General features: G+C 37.4%; 1 protein-coding gene across 2 annotated transcripts in view; it reads left to right on the top strand.

Moving 5' to 3' along the window:
• Window positions 1-17,106, top strand: part of PARP8 (poly(ADP-ribose) polymerase family member 8) — a 202,708-nt gene that overhangs the window by 82,014 nt on the left and 103,588 nt on the right. For both annotated transcript variants that reach the window (XM_029216106.1, XM_029216107.1), the window contains exon 4: window positions 11,149-11,186. In XM_029216106.1, coding sequence (XP_029071939.1) covers window positions 11,149-11,186 — 38 coding nt within the window. The remainder of the gene's footprint in view (window positions 1-11,148; window positions 11,187-17,106) is intronic.

The following is a 17,106-nucleotide window of genomic DNA, read 5'->3' on the forward strand; positions in this document are numbered from 1 at the left end:
TGATCAGTTAACTCAATTATATGTAATTCTTTTTTTTTTTAACATCTTTTTTGGAGTATAATTGCTTTACAATGGTGTGTTAGTTTCTGCTTTATAACAAAGTGAATCACCTATACATATACATATGTCCCCATATCTCCTCCCTTTTGTGTCTCCCTCCCACCCTCCCTATCCCACCCCTCTAGCTGGTCACAAAGCACCGAGCTGATATCCCTGTGCTATGCAGCTGCTTCCCACTAGCTATCTGTTTTACATTTGGTAGTGTATATATGTCCATGCCACTCTCTCACTTTGTCCCAGCTTACCCTTCCCCCTCCCCATGTCCTCAAGTACATTCTCTACGTCTCCGTCTTTATTCCTGTCCTGCCCCTAGGTTCTTCAGAAACACTTTTTTTTTTTTCCATATATATGTGTTAGCATACCATTAAACTGCCACCTTTCCTTGGTTAAACCATCCACATGGCTCTCTTTGTGTTAAATATTTGTTACTTTGAGGCTGTCTTTTAGTTACATATTCACTGGCTTAAGAATGAATTGCATTTGCTAATTGAATATCTAGTAATCAATTAACTTTGTGGTCAAAATATGTCAGATTTAAGTACATTGCACTTGTTTTCAAATAATTATACTTTCCACATTAATCTTGTGAGAACAAATCAGTTTTCAAAAGCTTAATGAAGAGTGAAAGGCTAATTGATTTTAGTAAGCACTAGGAAATACTATTCTACAGTCTGAAAATCTCCTGTTTCATTGCTGACCTCCCAAAAGGCTGTAGTCCAGAAAGAAAGAATCAAGAAAATCAGCAGATAGGACTACAGCTTTCCAAATCCAATTTTACATACATACAGTATTGAAATAAAATGGTAAATCGAATGCCCATGAAGGACTAACAAAAATCATTTCACCACAAGGAAGAAAATGTTATACCCTAAAGAAAATGACCTCATCTTTGACAAATAGAAAAATAATAAATAACTTGCAACTTTTATTTTATAATATCTAATGTATCACAATTGCTTTCAGGTCATAAGTTCTGTAAAAGTTATGAATAGTACTTAAAACCCCAAATCACTAGTGTATTTTCTACTTTCAAATAATTAGGCAAAAATTATGAAATTAAACCATGGGTAAATGTCTATTAATTTTTTGTTTGTTTGTTTTTTTAACATCTTTATTAGAGTATAATTGCTTTACAATGGTGCATTAGTTTCTGCTTTATAACAAAGTGAATCAGCTATACATATACATATATCCCCACATCTCCTCCCTCTTGCATCTCCCTGCCTCCCACCCTCCCTATCCCACCCCTCTAGGTGGTCACAAAGCACCAAGCTGATCTCCCTTTGCTATGTGGCTGCTTTCCACTAGCTATCTATTTTACATTTGGTAGTGTATATAAGTCCATGCCACTCTCTCACTTCGTCCCAGCTTACCCTTCCCCCTCCCCGTGTCCTCAAGTCGATTCTCTATGTCTGTGTCTTTATTCCTGTCCTGCCCCTAGGTTCTTCAGAACCATTTGTTTTTTAGATTCCATATATATGTGTTAGCATACGGTATTTGTTTTTCTCTTTCTGCCTTACTTCACTCTGTATGACAGACTCTAGGTCCATCCACCTCACTACAAATAACTCAATTTCGTTTCTTTTTATGGCTGAGTAATATTCCATTGTATATATGTGCCACATCTTCTTTATCCATTCATCTGTTGATGGACACTTAGGTTGCTTCTATGACCTGGCTATTGTAAATAGAGCTGCAATGAACATTGTGGTACATGACTCTTTTTGAATTATGGTTTTCTCAGGGTATATGCCCAGTAGTGGAATTGCTGGATCGTATGGTAGTTCTATTTTTAGTTTTTTAAGGAACTTCTATACTGTTCTCCATAGTGGCTGTATCAATTACATTCTCACCAACAGTGCAAGAGGGTTCCCTTTTCTCCACACCCTCTCCAGCATTTATTGTTTGTTGTCTAGTAGTTTTTTGTTTGTTTTTTTTTTTTTGCGGTACCGGGCCTCTCACTGTTGAGGCCTCTCCCGTTGTGGAGCACAGGCTCCAGACGCGCAGGCTCAGCGGCCATGGCTCACGGGCCCAGCCGCTCCACGGCATGTGGGATCCTCCTGGACCGGGGCATGAACCCGTGTCCCCTGCATCGGCAGGCGGACTTTCAACCACTGCGCCACCAGGGAAGCCCTTTTTAATTTAAATAGCTTGTAGATGTTTACGTTAAAATAACTCAAGCAGTTTAATAGGTCCGTGTCCAAATTAGGATGATTTTGGTTCTAAGAAACAAAAATATTTTATGCTGACTTAAGCTGTAAAAGCAAAGTTATTTGTTCCTGCCATGAAAACTTCATTGATAAAGAGATGTAGGTTTATTTTGGTCAGGGCTCTGCCTCTGTCTCTGTGTCTGAAATTTTCTAAGTTCCACCTTTCTCTGCTCACCATGGGTGTTAGAAGGCTACCAGCAGAAACTGTGGCTGTATACTTCCTCATCCGCATACAGGAGGAGCAAGTGTCATTTCCCAAAACCATTAAATAAAAGTTCCAAGCTTGACTCTGAACGAATTACTCTGAACCAACCACTGATGCCAAGGTATAGGCTAGGTGACTTCTCTTTCCTACTTTAGGAGAGGGATTGGCAATTCTGATTGGCTTATGTCTCCACCTGAGAGAAGGGATTCTCCTCCCCCAAATTCAAGGGCTCCTTCCTGCAGCAGGGAGGAGAAGGAGGGGAATGGAGAGTGAAGAGGCCTTGTGGATGTCTGTTACAGAATTATTTTACATCTTCTCATGCTTGAATATTTGGGGAGGGGAGAAAGTTGAGAAATCATTTTCATTGATCATTGTCTCCCATTCCACAAGCTGCTTTCTTCCACATGACAATCTCCATGTAATACTCTCTACAAGATGAGGAAGTAGATGTTATCTCACCTAACAAATAAGCAGGAGAAAGTTAGCCAATTTAATGTTCTCAGGTTCACGTGGTTCATAAAGGCATATTTTAAAGTCCATGCTCTTTCTTCTGCACTCTTCAGGTTGTAGACTAAATCATATTTGCTAAGTAATTTTGTGAGGAAGGTTATTCCAAGTTGGAAGGTCAAAGGATGTATACATTTTAAATAAACATTCATTCTGCAAATAATGACAATGTTCCTACGATGTGCTGAGTACATGGGAGGTGCTGGCATACTGTGGTGAAGAAAATAGGTGCCTTCTAACCTCACAGATTTCGTGGGAGAAGCAAATGTTAATGTCACGCAGTTAAGTTTAAAATTACAAACTGTGTGACTGCTCTGTCATAAGATCTGTCCAAGCCTGGGAAAGTTGATCAGAAACCTTTTTCCTGGGAGGTGACATTTGAGTTGAGATCTGAAGGATGAGAATGAATTCACAAGACAAAAAGGAGCGGGCTTCCCTGGTGGCGCAGTGGTTGAGAGTCTGCCTGCCAATGCAGGGGACACGGGTTCGAGCCCTGGTCTGGGAGGATCCCACATTCCGCGGAGCAACTGGGCCCGTGAGCCACAACTACTGAGCCTGCGCGTCTGGAGCCTGTGCTCCACAAGAGAGGCTGCGACAGTGAGAGCTCCGCGCACTGCGATGAAGAGTGGCTCCCACTTGCCACAACTAGAGAAAGCCCTCTCACAGAAACGAAGACCCAACACAGCCCAAAAAATTAATTAATTTTAAAAAAATAAATAAATACAATATATCATTAAAAAAAAAAAAAAAAGGAGGAGGGGGAGAGAATTCCAGGCAGCGGGAACAAGGCATGGCGAAGAACTGAAAACGTGCTTTTTGTCTGAGCATAGAGAGTGAAGCAAGAGGGTGAGACGAGGAGATAGGCTGGATCCTGCAGGGTCTTCGGGTAGTATTAAGAATTGTGCTTCGTATTCCACAAGAAATTGTACCTTAACTCTTGGAGAAAGTCGGTGAGATAATATCTTAGTATTTATTGCAGTTATGTCTCTGAATATTTATAATGTTTTCTTAATACATGTTTTCTTGCCTCTACAAAGCCCTTACTTCAGTTACAGAATTATTCCATCATATCCGGCATTTCAGCCTTGACATGCTGTGCAAATCATTTGTAGTAGCTTTAGACTTTTTATAACCACTTGTAACTTGAACTTAGATGTAAAATGGTGAAGGCAAAGGCCTCTACATTTTAGTGAATATTTACCAAAAGAGTACTGAATTAGTTATAGTTGCAAACTGTGCAGAAAACTCCAGACATTAAACTTAGAGGGAAGAAATATGGAAATTACATATATATTATACATATTTATATATCTATAAATTTAATGTAGGTTTCAGGTAATATTTATATATAATTAACTTAATGGAGGTGACCTGGCATGTTGTCCACTATTCATGTCCTGTTGGAGTTGCGCTTGTGACCTCCGCTTATTTCTGGTTATGATTAAAGAAAGAGAGAGAAGCAGAACTTTGTTTAAATATACTGTTGGCTTTTGCATTCGACTAAGTCAGTATAAAAGAATGATTTTGCTCATACCATATGGTATATTAATACCATAAATAAAGCATGCATCTAGGTTACTAATTAAAGTTGGGCTGAGGTTTTTAGAGTTCATCCTTGTTGAGAAGATGGTTTACTTAGAAGTCTAAACATTCGACCTATAGTGTAACATTTAAGCATAGAAAGTTGCTGACTCAGCCACTTCCCTAAAATCAAACAAAAGAACACCATGGCTTTTGATTCCATTACTTCACGCGCTGCAAGTATAACTTTAAAAATTATCAAAATAAGCTTTGAAAATGGGAACACGTATATTATTGGGAAACAGTATTTATTGGGCAAGCGCCTTCACCCTTTACCTTTGTCAGGGGTGGTATAAATTGCCTTGTATCAACAATTTATTTCCGGGCTTCCCTGGTGGCGCAGTGGTTGAGAGTCTGCCTGCTGATGCAGGGGACGCGGGTTCGTGCCCTGGTCTGGGAGGATCCCACATGCCGCGGAGCTGCTGGGCCCATGAGCCATGGCTGCTGAGCCTGCGCGTCCGGAGCCTGTGCTCCGCAACGGGAGAGGCCACAACAGTGAGAGGCCTGCATACCGCAAGAAAAAAACAAAAAACCAATTTATTTCCTTGGTGGGAAAGATGAGCCTTCTGTTCTGGAGTGAGAGCTTCCTGCTCTTGTCTTCATGTTGAGAGGAACAGAGGAAGGGAGGCAGATACATTCTCAGGCTTTTCACTGGAGGCCTTGAGTAAAGCATGCTTATTCCTTGCGTGGAATATATGATGTTGCAACAAATTCCTGCTCAGACATTTTGCATACCACTGCCTCTTCTGTCTAGGAGAACTGACATTCTTTCTTCTATACTTTCAGGATAGGAGTAGATTAAATAAAGACTTCCATGTGTACTGCTCTCCTGACAAGTAAATTAATTAAACTACTGATCAGTTTGAAATGCTAACATGTCTATTTTTTGTGAAAATAACTGGTGCTTCCATTTTTTAGAGCATCTCAGAGATCTTCCTCTATATCGTGTCGTTGAATTTCAGCTCATACTATCAGGTCTGGTAGTAATTCAAGTATCATCCTCATTATGTTGATTTGAAAATGAAAAAGACAGAGAACACACATGACCTGGGTGTTCAGACCACTTCTACTTCTGTATATCACAAAAAGCCTGTGAAGAGAATGTGATGAAAGGGCCTGACACTCACGTGAACAGTGGTGTGTACCCACAGGGAGAACTGCTGGGTACCTGCATTTGCTGATTTTTATCAAATATTTGAGCACTTGCCTACTACTTGGTAGGTATTCTGTCCAGGACTGTCATGGTATATCTTCAGGTAATTTAGGAAAAAGATATGATCTGTTCATTTATTCAGAAATTATTTTATTGACAAGTTACTCTGTCAGAGCCCTGGGAATTTGAAGATGAAAATGTTTGGTCTGTACCTTCAGTCTAAGGACAGTTAAGGTCAAGGTGAAGTGGGACATGAAGGAAAGAACACCCAAGTCTACCTGGGTTATTGAAGTTTCATAGGAAGTTATTCTTCAAACTGAATCTTGAGGGTGGAGGGGCGTGTGTTCTAGGAAAGTAAGTCTACGTGCAGAAGTAATAGTCAATTAATAATATTAATGAAGCAGCTAATGTTTATTGACTACTTTGGTGTCAGTTTTTTTCTTCTCAGTGCTTTACCTGTATTAACTTGTTTAGTCCTCACAACAACCCCAAAAGATAGGTACTACAGACGAGGAAACTGAGGCAGAAAACGGTTAGTTATCTAGCCCTCGGTTGCACAGTTAATAATGGCAGAGCCAGCTTCAAAGCCCAACAGTCTGACGCCGCCACGTTCCTTTGTGTGAAAAAGCTGACCTGTTTCGGGAATGGTAGAACCTGAAATGGTTGGAAGTTAAGGTCTTTGGGTATTTATCAGGGTTTTGGCTGGGCAGGTGCTTAAGGGTCAGATCGTGAAGAGCCTTGGGAGACACGCTAAAGAGTTAGAATTTTATTCCACAGGATCAGTATTTATATGTTTTTGAAAACAAGATCCAGAGCTTACCTTCATCGGTATTGCTTGGGGTGCTTTTCAGAGATGCACACTCCCAGGTTCCACTTCAGATCTACTATATCAGAATTTCCCTGCTCCAGAAAGTGGCCAAGGGGCTTGTGCCCTGAGTGGTCAAGTGGTAAGTTGATCCCTAGGTCCTGAGAGCAGCCGCTGCTCTTATTTTTACCAAGTTTCTTGGTATTTAATTTGCTGAGTTGAAAATTAACGTAAAGAAGGCTATGAGTTCTGTTTTGTATGTGTTGGGTTTAATATGCTTTCAGAATATCCTATGGGAAATGTGAGGAAAAAAAAGAAGCTGCCTGCTTGATTTAGAGATAGGGAATTTTTGAGTCTTCTGCTTATAGCTGGTTGGAGACACTTATGGATATAGTTGAGATTACTCATGTGAAAAAATAGAGCAGTCAGCATGGCTGGAAAGCATTGAAATATGAAAACAACATGAAACGTGAAATATTGAAAGAGATTAAGGAGACATCAAAAGCAAGCGGGACCCAGGGAGAGGTGGAGTTCAGGAACCAAGGAAGGAGGGTTTCATGACGTCTTTGTTTTTATTAAATGCATCTGAGAACTTGTGTAAGAAAGGAACTAGAAAAATAAAAAAGGTCAGTGGTGACCTGAAGAAGCAGAATTTAGGGGGAGTAGTAGTACTAGGCGTGGAAGCTGGATTGTAATGTGCATGTAAAGTGTGTGGCTAGTGAGAACAGGTGAGATTATTCTTTGTAAAAACTTAACTTTCAGAAGAAAAGTATGGTGATAAAAAAGGCTACAAGGTAAAGGGAGAGCTTAAACATTACTAGCTTTTTAACTTTTTACACGGTTCACATTTATTATAAGCATTGAAACAATACAGATGTAAACAAAGAATAGAGTTCCCTTTCATCCAATAACCAAAAGATAGCAACTGTTGAAGCTTGTCATTATTTTTCAAGCCATGTTTCTGTCTGTATATGTTTGTAGTAGATATGCATTTACACATTTTAAATGAAAATATGTTACAGCAGTCTACATTTTTGTATGTACCTTATTGTATTAGAAACACTTATCTCTTTCTTTTTTTTTTTTAAGAAATTTATTCAATTAATTTATTTATTTTTGGCTGTGTTGGGTCTTTGTTGCTGCCTAGTTGCAGCGAGCGGGGGCTACTCTTCGTTGCGGTGCACAGGCTTCTCCTTGCGGTGGCTTCTCTTGTTGCGGAGCACAAGCTCTAGGTGCACGGGCTTCAGTAGTTGTGGCACGTGGGCTCAGTAGTTGTGGCTCACGGGCTCTAGAGTGCAGGCTCAGTAGTTGTGGCACACGGACTTAGTTGCTCCAAGGCATGTGGGATCTTCCCGGACCAGAGCTCGAACCCGTGTCCCCTGCATTGGCAGGAGGATTCTTAACCACTGCGCCAGCAGGGAAGCCCAGTTATCTCTTTCATTACATATTAGTTTACACCATTACTTTTTCACAGTTGCCTAGCATCATATTGTGTGTATATAATAGTTTGTGTAATCCTATTATTGGCACTCTTGGTTTTGGCGGGGGGGGGTAATTTTTCATTTTAAATAGTGCTACCATTAATATCTTTGTGGGCAAATCCTTTCTCATTTGCATAATAGCACATTTTTTATTAATTTCAAATGGTGGCATTGTTAGATTAAATTAATAGAAAAAGGTACCAAATGGAGTGTGGGTTTATGGGATCTATAAATCGAGATGATATTAGTCTTAGATAAAAAGACAGACATTTCCTTCTTTCTGGATGCAAGGAGGGTGGAGGACTGCTTGCCATTGCCTGCAATTTTGTGTTAGTTTCTGTATTTTGCTTTCTCTCATGTAAATTCTAAAAGTGATCTAACTGGGAGAGAAAAGATAGGAAAAGATTTGGTTTATCGAAGAAATTGCTTTAGATTTTAGAGAATAAGGTAAAAGGTATTACTCAATAAAATACTGGTTTTTGCTTGCTCTGTCAAAAACCCCTGGGTGAAGTATGAGTTCAGGATCCGGGAGTTTTGAGTTAGAGATGGCAGAAAGTCACAGCATTTGGGGGCCCACTTGTAGAATACAGATGTTGAATTCAGTACCACTGACAGGTGTTCTTGGTCTAAAACTCTTTCAAGTCTGAATTCCCTTCTCTGTTGTGTTAAAACTGCCATCTTCCTTTAGCTCCTTCCTGTTCTTAAAGAATTTCCTTAGATCTGTGAGCTTGAGAACTAGATCTAAACTCGATCTACTTTCAGCTCTCTGCAGACATTTCAAAACAAAGAGGATGGTAATGCAGCAAATGGTGAATTGATACAAGAATGACCTTATGAATGATTTTTTAAAAATATATAAACAAACACAAGATTAGGCAGATACTGAACATCTAAGGGCTCTCCCAGGAACTTCTCCAGAGGCTCTTGGCTATCGGGAGGTATCTTTAACTGGGATAGATGCTTTCAGAGGAATAAGAGGTGGAAGCAACCATTTTAATCTAAAAAGTTATTGAGGTTATGAAATAACTTACAGATTCTAGTTTTAAACTTGTGATATTAAGAACCTAGTACTGTGCGGTGCATACAGTATACGCCAAACACACATAGACGGACCTCAATTTCTCTGGCAAAGCACCTCAATGTAATTGTAATTTAGCGAATTCCAAATATCTGAAGGCATTTTTTTTTTAATCAGAATTTTAGAGTTTGCTCCAGGTTTTTCGTCCTTCTCATGTTCACCCTCTTTCACTTTGACTTCTCAGTATTTTTGCCTGCTTTAGTATTTATTATGTACAGCATATGCTACCCTTACTCTCCTATCTATTTAAGCTTGGTCCTTTGCTCTTTTTTTGGTCCTACCTTTTAGGTCCTTTAGTTTAATCATGCATGTCTGCTTCTATTGATACTAGATTGTTTCCCTAAGGACTCTGTTAGTGAAACTGATTTGGATTTTACATCTCTGGTGATATTCCTTCTGGTGTACACCAAGAAAATGCTATATATCACAGGGGCTGATGCATTATTTTGTAGGGCTTTTGTTTTCTGTTTTGTATTTGAAAAATTAGGTGTGATCATGAACATGGGAATGTCTCTTAATATCATGAAGATAATACAATCATAAAATAAAATCATCCATGTTAGCTTTGGTCTCTGAAAAATGTAATATATTGTGATTTTGAGCAAATCGAGTTCCCCAGAGGACATTCATTCATGTAAAATTTCACTTCTGTAAATTTTCATTGCTTGTACTGGAAGCTGACTAAAATTACTTGGCACCTGCTGCTGTGTGTCTGGCGTTGTCCTGGGGACTTTACAGCTGTTAAGCCATTAAATCATCACAGCAGGCTTGTAAGGTAGGTCTGGATTCCCCCATTTTACTGAAAAGGGATGGAAACTGAGTGTATAGAAAATGACTTTTCTTATGCCACCCAGCTCAAAGCTGGAATTTGATCCTGTTTGTTTGGCCCTAATCACAGCAGTCTTCCTAATTGGAGTTAGACATGGGAATGTATTAAGGCTTCACTTTGGATTTAAACATTGATTCGGATGAAAAATGAAACCAAGTGCTGTTGGTTGAGATGGTAAGCTATTGAGAATTAACCCAATTTAGTACTGAGTATAATCTCTGGCAAGGTCCCAGGCTCTGTCACATAGTACTGCCAGATAAAGGGTTGCCTTGATCATCAGTGATTTCATTTCTGCAAGTACAGTTCCATTGTAGAAGGGAATGAATTGTGGGAAAAGAAATTCACATGGGATCATGGTGTATATTTCCCCCAGCTTGTCTGAGGCTCCACTGGCCTGGTTATTTTATCTTCTAAGTTTTGGCATTTGATTCAGGACCCAAAGCTGGGCTCTTGGCTGGGGTTCAACATCTGCCATTTGTTCTTCCTTCTCCTTTCCAATAGGCACCTCCTCACTGATATTTGCTCATTATTTTATTACTTAATTCAATGTCTCTCCTCTTCAGTCTATCCTAAATGTTTCCAATCACAGTAATTTTTTCAAGACACTTATTTTATCTTAAAATTCTATTATGCTTCACAGTCTGATTTCATTTACATAATACTCTTGAAATGACAGAATTACAGAGGTGGAGAATTGATCAGTGGCTGCCTGGGTTTAGGAATGCTGGGGTGAAGGGAGACAGCCTTGACCCTGAAGACGGCAGCATGAGGGAACTCTCTGAGTGATCAGATAGTTCTGTATCTGGATCAGATAGTTCTGTATCTGGATTTCTGTATCACTCTCCGAGTGATAGGCACACGAAGCAAATGTGAACAAATGACATAGGTAGAACTGCACCCAGATTTTACACTAATGTTGATTTCCTGCTTTTGATGTTGTGCTGTAGGAAGAGAAGATATAATCAGTGGGGGAAACTTGGTGAAGATCCATGAGACCTCTCTGCACTGTCCGTGTAACTTCGTGTGAATCTATAATTATTAAGAAAGAAAGGACTGTTGTGCTTTAAAATATTCAAGTTCGTTTGTCTAGCATACATTTTGGTATCTATACTTATATCTATATAAAGTAATGGGTAACACGGGGTTGGTTTTCATTGTGTAAAAGCATGTTTGCCTTAGCAGTAACTTGAGCCTTTCTTTTCTCTCTCTCTCTCTCTTTTTTTTTTCCTGTTTTAACAGTGTATCCTATTCAGTACATGTATCTGAAGATTACCCAGGTATGTTTTTCTTTTTCTTTTTATTACAAATATTCATGCCATGATTCTTCGAATAGTTTTTTCTTCTGGAGATGTAAAATGTATATAAATATATCTAGGGGTGAAGGGTTGGCAGGGAAAGACAATATAAAAGAATTCTGTTGATTGCCTGTGAGTTACATGTCTCACCCTGAGACACAGTACAGAGTCAAAATAGTTCTCCCGTGAAACTACTTTCCTTGAGTCAATATGATAGCTTCATCCTGTGTATTTACCTCATTACAATTAAAATGAAGATTCTCTAAACTGGTTTAGTTGTTGGCTTTGGATAGTTTTTTCATACTCTAAAAATAATGGGTAGGAGTAACAGCTAAAATAGTAGCTAAAAATAATAGTAATATTTGAAAATAATAAGCCTTTCTTAATTTCTCTAAATTTATATACAGTTGAACACATCTCACAACAACTCTCTGAGGTTGTTACTATAATATCCTCATTTTACAGATGAATGATGACACTACTAGTAAGAGGAAGAACTGCAATTTGAACCCAATAGTCCAGAGCCCGTGGACCATACTGCTAGACTGTACTAGGCTTCTTGCATATGCACAGCTGTCCTCACTGTGTGTCCTGAAATAGATTACTAGATCCACACACATTTGTCCATAGAAAACTGAATATAAGGTCACTACAGATCTACTTTTCTATTGATCAAACCAGTATCTTTCTTCTAGGCCATGTTCAGTCTTACTTTCTAGACTCACTGTAATGCCACCAGAGCCCAGGATGTGTATGCCAATATTTAAGTCATGATAATTTGGACTTTATCTTTAGTGTTTTTCTCACTAATGATGTCTGTAATTTTATCTTGAGTAAGAGCACGAGCACTGTAGACTTAGTGTAGATCAAATATGACTTGATTAGTTTACCCCAAAGAAAAAAGTATAATGCAAGAATCTATTTTTTATCATATTCTGTGGCAAAGATTAGCAAATTTTAACTGCCTATGTTTCATATATATATTTTTTACTCCAGCATTCTTACTTAATAAAATCTGATGGTTACCAAACTAACTGTTCTGATCTGTCAGGGTCATAAATTGAAATCACAATTCCAATTCCTATTCAAATCTAGCCATTTTATTCACTTACTGTGCATGATTGGGATCATAATTTTCTGTATAAAATGAGTAGATTGCTATAAGTAACTTTGATTACGTATACTTTGAGTATTTTTTAAAAAATAATTAGTTAATAATGTGGTATGAGGATATTGTAAAATATTTTTTTAGCCTTTAAGCTAAGTATTTCCAGTGGCAATTTGCATTATGCATTTAACCTTTTTGTAAGATCAAATGTTACATTTTAAAATAATTTTCACATATCATAAGTTCCCTTACAGTTGTTTTGCTATGATCTCCATATGTTTTAAGCATAGCATTCTATAAAACTATTGTGCAATTTTACAAGGAGAGTTATTCATTATTAAAAATATGCCTATTTTTAATAGTATAAAAAGTATTCTAGGCAGATATTATTGGAAGAACCAAGACGTGAAATGTATAAAGAAAAAAAATTTCTTAGCTGGTTTTGCAATCAGCCCTCTTCCTTATTATGATATAGTATGTTTTTGATGCTGAATGTTTGCTTAAATGTGTTAGGAAAATAAAAGCCCCACTATTTATTGTAAATATTATGATTATTATGCTTCCCATCTGAGACAGCTCCTAGAGATGTCACCCAAGAGAGGTGCAGGACATTTAAGTCAGGGTGATAGAAATAATGCCACAAATGAAAGCCCCCTGAAGACAGTAAGTGAATTATTCTGTAGCGCAAGAAATATGATAGATGCCTTTAATAAACCAAGTGAGCCAAATGTTTAGCTCCCTCTTGTGGTCAAGAAGTATTACTCTGGTTTTTCTCGCCATACGGGAGCCCCACTGGAACTACAGTATATAAAAATTGAAATTAAAACATAAAGTATTGGTTATCATTGGTGCTTTTTAAAATTGAGTTTACATCATGAAGCAAGTGCATAGCCAATATAATTTAATTTATAAAAAAGAAGTGTAAATAAAACACAGAGATGGAGAGAGAGATTAGTGCATTTGGGGATAGAATTTTGAATTGGTTGATGCCAAGTATTTTCTTATGCATGATTGAATTGATTCTAAATACCAGTTTGTGTATAGACAGAACAAGTGCTATCATGACATTTTATACTTGAAGAAATGTGCTGAGGGAAGTTAAATATTCCCCAAGGATGTGTAGTTTGGTGGTAACCAAGTCTATAATTCAGTTCTGATTCCTATCACTTCTGTGGAAGAAGTAGTAGTAGTATTTTTATGGAGCTTTCTTCAAAGTGAATATTACTATGATAATATTTTCCCCATTATTAAATTTTAATCCATAGTTATTTGTACTAGGAGTTCAGTTAATACGCTTGATTTCTCATATAGATAATATTATATAAAAATTATATGTTTGCTCTTCCTTTCCAGTATTCATACCTGTATTTTTTTCTCCTCTTGTACTGGCTAGAATTTCCAGAATGACTTTTAATAATAGATATGAAAATTGGCAGCTTCGTTCCTTTTCTCAAAGTTAGTGAGCTTGCTTCTAGTTGCTTTCAGAGAGCAAGTGTCATTCCTTTTCTCATTTACTAAGCTTTTTTTTTTTTTAAGAATGAGTATTAAGTCTTTATCGAATTCTTGTTTGGCATCTAATGAGGTATCATGTATGTTTTCTCCTTTGAATAGGTGACAAGTTACATTAGCAGATATCTTAAGGCTGCTCTATAAGAACTACGTGTATTTTGTCATGTACTCTGTTATTAAATACTTCAAATTGATGATGGAATTAAACTGTTCTTTGGCATTTGATAGAGCTTGCTAGCAAATGTATCTGAGCCTGTATCTTTTTTCTTTTTTTTTTTTTTTGCGGTACGCGGGCCTCTCACTGTTGTGGCCTCTCCCGTTGCAGAGCACAGGCTCCGGACGCACAGGCTCAGTGGCCATGGCTCACGGGCCTAGCCGCTCCGCGGCATGTGGGGTCTTCCCGGACCGGGGCACGAACCCGTGTCCCCTGCATCGGCAGGCGGACGCTCAACCACTGTGCCACCAGGGAAGCCCTGAGCCTGGTATCTTTTTAGGGATGGTTCTAGAGCAGTCATATTTTTCTGCCATGATTGATGAACCTGTTCTTTGTTTCTATTTCTTAGTCATTTTTTAACATGTGTTCTTCTTGAAAGCCCACTATGTTGGAGGAATGTCCAAATTTTTCAGCAAAAAGTGTTTTTAATAGTATTCAGTCTGTAAGTCTAAAAATCTTCTGCATCTCTGTGGTTATTTCTCCTTTCTCATTTCTGTTATTTTATATTTATTCTTGTCTTTTTCTCCCCTTGATTTTTCTTCCAAAAAGTTTGCCTATTTTAAAAATTATTTCAAACAAATGCTCTCTTTTATGTTGCTTTTAATTTCTAAATGCAATAATCTTGATAGTACTTTTATTAATTCCTTCTGCTAATGTTCCTCAGGATTTTTTCCCTACTTTTTCTGGATAATACGGTTCAGTGCTTAGCTCATCATCTAAGTTTGAAAATACAGTATGGAATTTTTTTTGCCCTATGAATATGTATTAGCATAATCCTCCAAATTCAGGATTATGCCATCCTATTTATTCCTTAGCAGATTTGCCATTTTATAGTTTTAATCTATTAAGTTACCTGTGCCATCTATTGGAACTCATTTCATAGTTTGTTTTTGTGAAAATTAAAATTGAGAGGGTCTTCAGTTTTAGGTACATATAATAATGTATATAAATGAAATACTAAAGATATATTGGCTATTCAAATAAAATGAAGAAATAAAGCAGCCTTCTAGTTTACCTGTGGAGTTTCTACTGTAGACAATTTTCTGTTTTTTAAAGGTAAGTATATTACAAATCACAGATAATTGACTCTGTTGTGACCAGCAGAATTCTTTCTCATCAGTTACCACCTTTAGTTGGGAGGCTTACCTACTGGAGGGTATGAATTCTCTCATTTCTCTTACATGTTTTACAAGATACTGCAATTGTTGAGTGACAATATTCTGATATAAAAAAACATAGCAAAGCATTGATGTTTGGATTCAGACAGTTTTACCACTTACTATGCTATGTGTAATTACTTTAGTTACTTAAATAATTTGGGTGAATTAATTTTTCTGAGCCTTGGTTTCCTCATCTTTAAAATAGGGATAATAATTGGCTTGGTGGTTGACATGAATATCATATGTAGGGGAAATATGCAGATTGTAGTATAAAACCAGTATAGTTATTATTTATAATTATTTCTATTAAGTTACATAGTTACTTAATATTACATATTAAGTTACATAGTTACTTAATATTTCTATTAAGTTATTATTTATAATTATTTCTATTAAGTTACATTATTCATTAATAATGGAATACTGGCTTAAATTAGAAATAGAATAAAAGCAGTAATTTAAGAGATGCGTTTCCGTAGCTCTCTACTCACCTCTCCCTTGTCCACAGAAGTTCCAGTAATGCTTGCATAGTCTGGTAGGGAAGGGAAGAGAAAATATTCATACTGTTAACAGCCTTTAACAAGAATCTACAGGTTCTCTACAAAACATACACGTTAAAGAACCTAATTGTCCCCGGAAGCTTTCAGAAAAAAAAATTGCCATCCTCAGACTCAAGTGGGAGACTTCCCGTGAAGGAATTTGAGTTTGAAAGCATTCTGTTCTGTCACTGACTCATTCTGTTACCTTAAATGCATTCTTTATCCTTTTTGTGTCCTACTTTCCTATGTCTAAACAAAGACAATGTATTATTACAGATATCAGAATAGGTTGAGGAAGATTTAGAAATAATTAGTTAAACAACAACAAAAGAAAACATAGAATCAATTCAGACAGCTGGGACGCTCCTCAAAGATCATCAGCAAACCTCTTCGTTTTATAACAAGGCAGACAGTGGCTTAGATTTAAAGGGATCAACAGCTAATTGGTAGCAGAGTCTAGATTTGAAGTGCTTTGTCTACTCTTAAATTTCTGTTCTTGACTTGAATACACCTCTGTGATCTGGCCTATTGTATCGTAATGGTTATTTAATGGATACTGTCATGCAAACTGAAAACATTTTGGTTTGGGTAAATTAAGCCAAAAGCAGAAATTAAAAGTGTTCTAATGCTTAAATACTAATCAAACTACAGACTGGTAGAAAATCTCTTAGAAAATGATATGTTGAATGCCTAATCCTGTCTTTCGGTGTTATGCAACAATTATTTACTAAGTTATACTGTCTTGAATCACACCTCACTGCCTTCCAGTGTCAACACTTTGTGTAAGCCATTTGGTCCTTTAACTTGAGTTATTCATTTCCCTGTTTTCTTAAACAGAAAGTTCTAATTTATTTGCCTCTTGATGCTTTAGGACAATCCTCCTCATTCCATGATATGGAGTCCACTGTCCAGATTTTTCTGGATCTTTCCTTCTAGTTGGTGGTCAGCATTGCTTCCATTGCTCTTTTTCTTCTCAAGTTTGCGTCAAGGAATCCATTGTACATAGGGAAAACCGAACTATGCACAATGAATCAGTAAGGCTCTGAATGAGGGTTTAAGAGGTTTAAAAATGGACTGAACCCTCTGAATGAGGGCTAAGAAATTTAAAAACTCTGTTTTAACAGAGCAGCTGTTGATCCTCACCTGAAGGTATGAGTTTACTGACAGAAGAGACCCCAGATAAGCAGTCAAAGGCTCACCTAATATGATGAGACAGTAATTAAAAAGTTATATTAAATCTGTTTCTTAATCCGGGGTCTCACTTGGTAAACACAAAAATCCTCACGCCCTCCTAGATGCTACTTGAAAAGGAAATAAGGCAAAATTTGTAATTAGAACAAATCAAAATAATGGGGCAAACCTGTTTTGTTTC

The sequence above is a fragment of the Monodon monoceros genome, unplaced genomic scaffold, assembly GCF_005190385.1.
Source record: "Monodon monoceros isolate NGI ecotype Baffin Bay Population unplaced genomic scaffold, NGI_Narwhal_1 Super_Scaffold_12, whole genome shotgun sequence".
Lineage (NCBI taxonomy): Eukaryota > Metazoa > Chordata > Mammalia > Artiodactyla > Monodontidae > Monodon > Monodon monoceros.